The 9,302-nt window shown below is 50.4% G+C and overlaps 1 protein-coding gene across 1 annotated transcript; it reads left to right on the forward strand.

The window, feature by feature from the left end:
* Positions 1-1,869: 1,869 nt before the first annotated feature.
* LOC145415056 (uncharacterized) lies at positions 1,870-2,754 on the forward strand. Its single transcript, XM_080284469.1, has one exon. The coding sequence runs from the start codon at positions 1,870-1,872 to the stop codon at positions 2,752-2,754; it is 885 nt and encodes a 294-aa protein (XP_080140595.1).
* The last annotated feature ends 6,548 nt before the right edge of the window (positions 2,755-9,302 follow it).

A 9,302-nucleotide genomic window follows, 5' to 3' on the forward strand; every position in this document is an offset into this window, starting at 1 on the left:
GGTCCTCTTTTGTTCCAGCCTCTCCTTCTCCACCACATGCTCCCGCACCTGGAGGTTTTTGAAGGCCATGAAGGGTGGCCCGACAACATATTCATATCCCTTGTGTCGTGATGGAGCGGATCTCCTGGATGACCTCTCCAAGGCCGAGCTCTTGGCGTCATTCTTTGCGTCACAGCTGGGTGTTCCACCGACTTTACCTACAGCTCCCGAGTTTATTTCTGCCATCCACAGGGGCGTCTCAACTCCCCCTGCCAGTGACCTCCATTGCCCGTTCACGGCCATTGAACTCCGGGATGCCGTTGCTTCTCTACACCCGAGGAGGGCGGTTGGCCCTGACATGGTGGCTAATGACTTCCTCCTACATCTGCCGCCCAGCCTACACAGTCACTTGCTGTCAATTTACAACAACAGTTGGCAGACCGGCACATTCCCTGAGGTATGGAAGGAGTCAGTGCTGCTGCCTTTCCCAAAGCCAGGCAGGGACCCCACCATCACGTCGTCTTATCGGCCCATCGTTCTTCTGTCCTGTGTGGGGAAGCTGTTAGAGAAACTGGTGGCTCGTCGGCTCTCTTGGTGGCTGGAGTCCCGTGGCCTGCTCTCCAGGGTTCAGTGTGGTTTCCGGCCGGGCCAGGGAGCTTTGGATGTCCTATGTCAACTGGAACATATGGTACATGATACCTATAGACAGCGGCTCTACATGCTTGCCCTCTTTATAGATCTGAAGGGGGCCTTCGATTCAGCCCCACACGATGGCATTCTGTACCGCCTGTCGTGCCTGGGAGTCTTGGGCCCACCCCTGGCTTGGATGTCGAATTACCTTGCTGGTCGCAGCTTTGTGGTGTCAGTGGGTGGGGCCTTGTCAGATCCCCATCCTGTTCATCGGGGGGTTCCGCAAGGGTCTGTGCTCAGCCCACTCTTATTCAATGTGTTGCTGTCCAGCCTGCCTCAGATACGTAATGCTACTCTCCTGGTGTACGCAGATGACATCACCATCGTGTCCCAGAGCCCTTCCTTTGTGGAGGCGCAGCAGTTTCTGCAGTCAGCGGCATCCACTTTTTTGGCTTGGGCCTGGAACTGGGGCCTTACCATCAATGCTGACAAGAGCGCAGTGATGCCCTTCACTCTACGCCGTTTGCCATCATCTCCAGCAATTTCTCTGGACTCAACCTCAGTCCCTGTTGTTCGGGAGCATGTGCTGCTTGGTCTCCGGTTGGATGGGCCCATCCTCACTTGGCGCAGTCACATAGAATACTTACGGTCATCTTGTGCAAAACGACTTGACATCATGAAGAGTATTGCTGGATCCCGCTGGGGGGCAAGCAGGGACCTTTTGTTGGCGTACTATCGATCAGCCATCTTGGGGAAGATCAACTATGGCTGTTCGGTATATGGCTCAGCATCTCCTACACAACTACAACGGCTGGACACTATTCAGACGACCGCTCTCCGGATTGCGCTGGGTGCTTTCTGCTCCTCACCCACATTGTCTCTGCAGGCTGAGGCAGGTGTTCCCCCCCTCCATCATACCAGGATGAAGTTGACTTGTCGCCGCTACTTTACTATCCAGCGCTTGCCCGATGACCACCCACTCCCGGAGCTCTTTACGACAGCAGGGGTCTCGACATCTCATCCATTGTGGCCCATCAGGTCTCGACGGCCCCTCTTGGTGCGTGCTCTCCACGCTTACCACACTCTGGGACTTCCTCCACCAGCTCGCCACCCTGTCCGATCAGTATCTCCTGTGCCCCCGTGGAGGGACCTGTCCTCACCTGTGTCCGTAGACCTCCCAGAGCCCTTTTGTAAATCACAGGATGGCCACCTCCCCCTCGCATTTTCCTGCAGATGGCTGGCTCCACCTATCTAGGGTTCATGGCTATCTTTACCGACGGCTCCCGCTCCTCCACCCCTGCAGCAACTGCAGCTGCCATCTTCGTAGAGGACTACTCCATCTGCCAGACATGGCGCTTAGGGGATGCCCATGATGTAGTCACTGCTGAACTCTTCGCAGTCTTGAGGGCCCTGCGTTTTTTGATGTCTCATTCCTCTCCTCGGCCGGTGGTCATCTACACTGACTGCAGAGCGGCCCTTCATCTCATCGCTTCTCCTAAACCCTGCTCCATACGTCATCTGGTTTATGAAATCCAGGATGACCTTGCTCAGCTGCTGCAGGGAGGCTGGAAGGTACGTCTGCAATGGATTCCCTCCCATGTGGGCATCAGGGGCAATGATGTGGTGGATGCAGCAGCTCGGATGGCCTTGACTTTTCCTGATGTGGAGCCCTACCCCTTGCCAGCCATTACTCACCGTCGCCTCTTAGCCACGAGGTGTAGTCAGGCATGGAATGCTGATCTCTACGCCTCCCTCCCCACAACAGCACTGGGCTTATATCGCTCCGACTCATCGGACCAACCTTGGGTACGCTCTGTCTCCCGGATCCTGGACGTCGCTATCACCCGCCTGCGTATTGGACATGTTGGACTGGCATCACATCTGCATCGGCTGCGACTGCACCCAGATCCCTACTGCCAGTGGTGTGTGAATCAAGAGGAAACTGTAGCCCACTTTCTGCTGCATTGCCCACGCTTCTACTCCATCCGCACCGCCCTGAGGGAGCGCCTTGCAACCCTCGGTATCCTGGACTTCACCCTCCCCATCCTTCTTGGTGGGGTGGGCCTAGATCGGCACCTACGCCACTCAGTTATACGCCATGTCTGTGTCTTCCTTCGCAGATCGGGGCAACTTCGCCGCCTATGATTAAAGAGTTCTGCTACACCTGAACCACCGTTAGGGCTACATCTGACTACACGTCGGGTCCAGCCCTTCAATCAACACCAAGACCAAGACCCATTTTCAAGTTTTCAGATTGGTGCTAGTTTTACTAATTTTAAAATTATTTATAGTTATGTTACGTTTCGGTAATATTTTAAAAAAATACCCCCTTTTCCCAGTACCTATGTCGTATGCACGGAGTGATTTATGCTGACACCGGGAATATGGGAGCAACCTTTACCTTGCATGTCAGGGAGACGGTGAATGAGTTAGCTCCTCCCAAAATGTGGCACACAGTTGTACACATGGACAACGGGGTCTACCGCCCCACCACTATCCCCGTCAACAATAACGGGATTCGGCCCCTCCTCAAAAAGATATTGTTCGTACTCATAACTTGTTGCTTCGTAATTTTGTCACTTACTGATTTAGGTTTCACCATTTTTGTCAAAACATGTGTTCCCTATTTCCGTAAAGATATTTCAGATATTGCTGACAAATTTGTTGAGAATGGTGTTCCTCTTAACACAATTTTGCAACATAATATTGAGCCATTAAGGCTTAACTGGGCAATTAAGTCATTAGGAGAACAATATAATCACTATCCCGGTAGGCTAATGTTGTCTGAATTGACCGGGATGGTAATTTCTTCACAATTGCGGTATGAGCTCAACGCGGGTCTAACTTGGCTTATTGTTTATCACTGTTGGTTCCTCACCACTTGGCTTGGCTTTTGGTTTGTCAAAAATGACGTGTTTCAGGTTGTGCTGTTGGTGCTGAGTGTAATGCTGGGTCTCAGTATGCTGAGTTGGCAGCTGGCACTGAGTGCCATCTATTGTGCCCAGCTGCTTCACCCCCTGGAGGCCATAGTTGGGGTGATACAGGTGTGGGAGGTGTGGAATGGGGCTTGGGTGGGGGTGGTGGCGGGGTTTGTGATCAAACTGTTGGTCAGTTTCTCGGCATTGTACCTGAACCATCGCTACCACCACCCCACACAGCGGCAGGCCCCACCCCCACACCTGGTGTGATTTACCACCACCCCACACAGCAGCAGACCCCACCCCCACACCTGGTGTGATTTACCACCACCCCACACAGTGGCAGGCCCCACCCCCCACATCTGGTGTGATTTACCACCACCCCACACAGCGGCAGGCCCCACCCCCACATCTGGTGTGATTTACCACCACCCCACACAGTGGCAGGCCCCACCCCCACACCTGGTGTGATTTACCACCACCCCACACAGTGGCAGGCCCCACCCCCACACCTGGTGTGATTTACCACCACCCCACACAGCAGCAGGCCCCACCCCCACATCTGGTGTGATTTACCACCACCCCACACAGTGGCAGGCCCCACCCCCACATCTGGTGTGATTTACCACAACCCCACACAGCGGCAGGCCCCACCCCCACACCTGGTGTGATTTACCACCACCCCACACAGCAGCAGGTCCCACCCCCACACCTGGTGTGATTTACCACCATACCATACAGTGGCAGGCCCCACCCCCACACTTGGTTTGATTTAGAACCACCCCACACAGCAGAAGGCCCCACCCCCACACCTGGTGTGATTTGGTACCACCACCCCACACAGCAGCATGCCCCACCCCCACACCTGGTGTGATTTACCACCATACCATACAGTGGCAGGCCCCACCCCCACACTTGGTTTGATTTAGAACCACCCCACACAGCGGCAGGCCCCATCCCCACACCTGGTGTGATTTACCACCACCACACACAGTGGCAGGCCCCACCCCCACACCTTGTGTGATTTGATTCATCTTATAAGTTTTTGTTTTACTTTAATGGAATATACATTTTGTTTTGTCTTTTTGCTTAGTGCTGAGAATTTTCTCTATGGACAGACATTACTCTCTGATGTTATTTGTTACTCTCAGTTTTCTGTCTTATTGGAGGCACATTTACTTTGATGTTACTTGTTACTCACTTTTTTACCCACTTTGTTACTTTTTTTAATGGTGGCGTGGAGGTAGAGCCCTCGGGTCAAAATGTGCTGTGGTTCAAGTTCCAGAGGTAGCCAGAGGGAGTATACTTTCTGTGCTGAGTTATTTGTTACTTTGTTACCACTTTTGTTACCTTTTTAATGGTGGTGTGGGTCACAATGGACAGTGGCCTGTGGCTGTGTGCTGTGGTTGGAGTCCCACAGGTATTTCTGACTTGTACACACTACCAGGGGCGTAGGTCAGCCTTCTGTCCTTAAGTGTTCTGCACTACACCAGCCCAGCCTCAGGCCCCTCTGCTCTAAAGGGGGAAAAATACATTTTGCTGTTTTTATTTACAAATATTTCTTGCTGTGTTGTTGCATTTCTCTGTATAACTTTTTTATATAATGGACAGACTCTTATTTTGTTTTCTTTATTTTTTTTTGGTGAAAAATAGGTGGAGCAATTGCAACTGTCTTACAATCTCATGATCTTTGGGAAAGTAATTTTATTAATGCAACAAAAATAGCTATCTAGTTATTTTAGACAGCAAAAAGTGTAGAGGAAAAATACAGTACAGTAATCCCTTGATTATCTGATGTAATAGAGCCAAAGGCATGTCTGGGTAATGGCTCCGTTCAGATAATGGACTTCTCCCCTGGCCCCTCTTTGTACATAACCTTTTGAAAGCCAGTGTTAAAGGCCACAACAGTACGTCATACATCATTTGTTCTTGTTGTTTAACACAACTCTATCTGGTCAAGTAGACCTATAAACCACAGCCGAGCAATTACCATTGTCAAGAAGACCCATCAACCACTTCACCACTGCAGGGGCATACCCCACAGTGACATGAAAACATGAAAAAAATGGCTACACAAGAAAAATGCAGTGGGCACACAAAATGGTAAAATGGAATAAAATCATGGTAATATAGAATAAAATCATGGTACAATATAGTAAGCTAGAATAAATCAGTGGCAGCACTCATAAATCAACTATCATGCATCAGTATTACCCAGGACCTCCCGCTTCTCTAGAGTTGCTAATTGTATTTGAATATCTATGTGTTATGATGGTCCTTGGTGAAGGGGCCATCATAACACACCCTAGGAAGAGGCATGCAAGGCATAGCAAGACCTAAAGCAGGTAGGAAACAACCACAAAAGCAACCACATGCACTGCCATAACAACTGTTTGAGAGGAAATAAGGAAATGTTTACTAAACAACCGCCATGCATTAACTGAGACTGAGCGAGGGGGCGGGCTCTACAGGACGCTGGGTGAACTAACCAGCCAGACATGGTGGCGCCAGCGGGCTATTCCCGCCCGTCTGGGTGGAAATTATTTGCGTGACCATAATTTCTTCCCAGACGCAAGTTTTTGTCCAGATATTATGAAAAAGTATACCACTACAAATAATGGTTTCAAACAGCCAGGTCACAGGATCTGCTTAATGGATTGTCCGGGTAATGGCCATCTGGATAATCGAGAGACTACACCTCTTTTGGGTTATTTAATGAAGCCACCAGTTTGCCTGTGGCAGCCTGTTTATTGATGGTGCAATGATTACTGACTATCTTGTCGACGAGATGTGTTAGTGCACCAGACATTCAAATCTGCCTAACCTAACCCATCCTTACCTAGAGTAACCTAACTGGGGGCTTTACCCCCACACACCCCTGACTTTAACCACCTAGGATTGCCACTTAACCTAACCTAGAGACCCCGGAAATATCTGTCAGGCCAAATCCCAAGTATGAGCCTCAATAACCCTAATCTACTCTTTCATAACCTAATTTATTGAAACAACCAATCCAATCCTGTCATAACCTAACCAATACCTAACCATTCCTGACATAACTGAAATTGTCCAAACCTAACATATGAGCTGGAAATTTCAAAGTATGCCAAAAGTAAGGAATATGTTTGGCAGCAAGATTAGCGCTTGCTGGTACCTTCGTTGAGGTGACAGAATGTGTGATGTTATATAGCCTAAACCAGTCTTTATGTATTTCACATATCATTAAAAAGAATTCTCTGAAACTTTGGTAATTTAGGAAGCATAACAAGTAACCTCTGAAAGACTAGTTTTAATAGGAAATATGGAAAGGCAGTGACCTTGTGGCAAAGTATTATTATTATTATTTCTTTTAACCCCTACCCAAAGTGATGATAATAACACTACATGGTAAAAGACAGGGGATGTGGAAAACATGAAGATTGACAATCTTGTGTACAATAATTAGCTACTGTATGTGCAACACCAACACGTAATTACCCAATCACCACACCAGCAACCACAGTGGATCAGATGAACTGTCCTGTGGTGGTGAACTTGGTTGGTTAGGTTAGGTGGGGAACTGGTACACTTGTGTACCATATACAGTAGCCACTGTGCACAATGCTAAAATGTGAGTTGTTTCAACACAGCACCAGCAGCCATAGTGGATCTGCTGTGTAGACTAAAGTCCCGCCCTCACTAGAGGTCATGCTCTGTTGCACGTCATGTTGCCCAACTCGGGTTTTGTTGCCGCGGTGGGTCTGTGCCACATGCTTCTGGTATATCTGGCCAAGGGACATTTCATGGTGACAGCACTTGCCACGATGCCCTCACAGTAGCTGTCTGGCTTCTGTTATGGCCTATTTTGATCTGCAGTACGAGGCAGTGTCAGAAGAATGTACAGTACGGTACTGGTATTGAATGGTCAATGGGCAACACCCAACATTTTGTAGAACTGCTGAAGATGCATCCATGTATCTGGCAGATGAAAAACAAGCCGTACAAGGACAAGAACTTAAGAAGTGCAAATTTAAAACAATGTCGAGACATCCATTCTTGCACCACGTCTTCTTTTTCCTATTCCTTTTCTCTTTGGCACAACATAGTGCCACAGTGCTCATCACAGTCTCATGACCTGCTGTGATGTTGTTATCCATCATCATCATCCTGCAGCTCAGTAGTAACTGGTATTTGCTGCCCACTGCACTGTCCTAGTATGGAGATCACCAGCATCAGCAACATGAGTTGGGCGGAAGAGATCACGCGGCACGACCCTAGTGTGGATGGAGCTTAACATTGTGCTGTTGTGTAGGTAAAAAAAAAAAATAATGCATATATATATATATATATATATATATATATATATATATATATAAAAAAATAAAAGGCCAGCACACAACAAAAGAGTCCTGTTGATTCAGTATCATACTGTATTTAAAAATGTAATTTGTTTTCCAGGCTGATGAATCAGATTTTTAGCCATTTGTGAAATACCAGCCGTGGCAACACAGGGCGCCACTACACCCCCAGAAGGAGACTACGGAGAGGTAGATGGTGTGCGTGCCATGTCCATTCAGTACGGACATAAGTCCCCCTGGGCTGCGCGCCCCTATTCCCCGGAGTGCACCCGCTGCGACCACCCCAGTCTGAGTGCACTACCATACCTTCCGGGCGAGCTAACCCTTGCCAGGATCGGGGTGGAGTTGAACTACCAGCTCTAAGCAGCACCCCAGCGACCGCCCATAGCTGCACAACCCTAGAGATGGCCCATAGCCGCTCTAGTAATAAAGAGATGGCCCATAGCCGCTCTAGCAAAAAGGAGACGGCCCATAGCCGCTCCAATAAAAAGGCGACAGCCGAAAGCCGCTCCCTTGTGACAGCCGATAGCTGCACAGTAAAAAGGCCATGGCCTATAGCCAGGCCCCAAAAGAGGAGATGGCCCATAGCCGCTCCGACAGGTGTAGCTCAACCCCCCTGCAGAGCCCGTGACGGCCAAAAGCCACACGAGGGGAGAGAACAGTATACTCTCCCTCCTTCTGCAGTTAACTTGGAGGGCACGACACCGGCGATGGCCTATAGCTGTGCCAGTAGGCAGGAGACGGCCCATAGGCGCTCCTCGTCTGCACGTCGCCTTCCATACAGGACTTTGGCAATGGACCATAGCCACAGTCCAGCAACGGCCCACTGCCACATTTCGTCTGCGGTCCCGTCAGGGAGTCAGGCCCCGACGACGGGCCATAGCCGCCCTCCGTATATTGCCCACGGGAACTCGACGACTAACGATAGCCATGCCAAAGTCCCTCACCCCGTGTGACTGCAATGTGAGGGTGACCGGTGGTTAGTCCTGCCTGACGGTGGGAGCACAGGCCATGCCCCTGTCCACCCAGACCAAGGCAACCTCCAGGAGGAGGACTTCTGCCCAGAGGACTGGTGAAGAGGCCCAGTGTTATCCCCGGGACTATTCTCCATCCAGTCGGCCCCTGAAGAGGACCCCCACCTGACGGACCCCTGCCGGGAGCAACGCTGCAGTCCTACCCTGACAACGGCACAACAAGAAGGAGACTGCAGCCAACGGACCTCCGAGGATGCCCCCAGAACTCCAGGGCGAGACCTCTTTCCTTCCTGACGAAGGCAATGCCCTTCCTCCACCAGGTGCCTGAGGGAGTGCCTCCAGAACCTGTTTGGCCCCAGCCCCGACAGTGAGGGGCTTTTTACCACGCCCAGCCCGAGCCCTCGACGAGAGACGACGCCACTGCCAGTTGTCCCGTGGCCGTGGGATGAAGGGACTCCTGAAGG

The sequence above is a fragment of the Coenobita brevimanus genome, chromosome 101 (assembly GCF_032717465.1).
Source record: "Coenobita brevimanus isolate Jiangsu-jjx chromosome 101, ASM3271746v2, whole genome shotgun sequence".
In the NCBI taxonomy this organism is placed as follows: domain Eukaryota; kingdom Metazoa; phylum Arthropoda; class Malacostraca; order Decapoda; family Coenobitidae; genus Coenobita; species Coenobita brevimanus.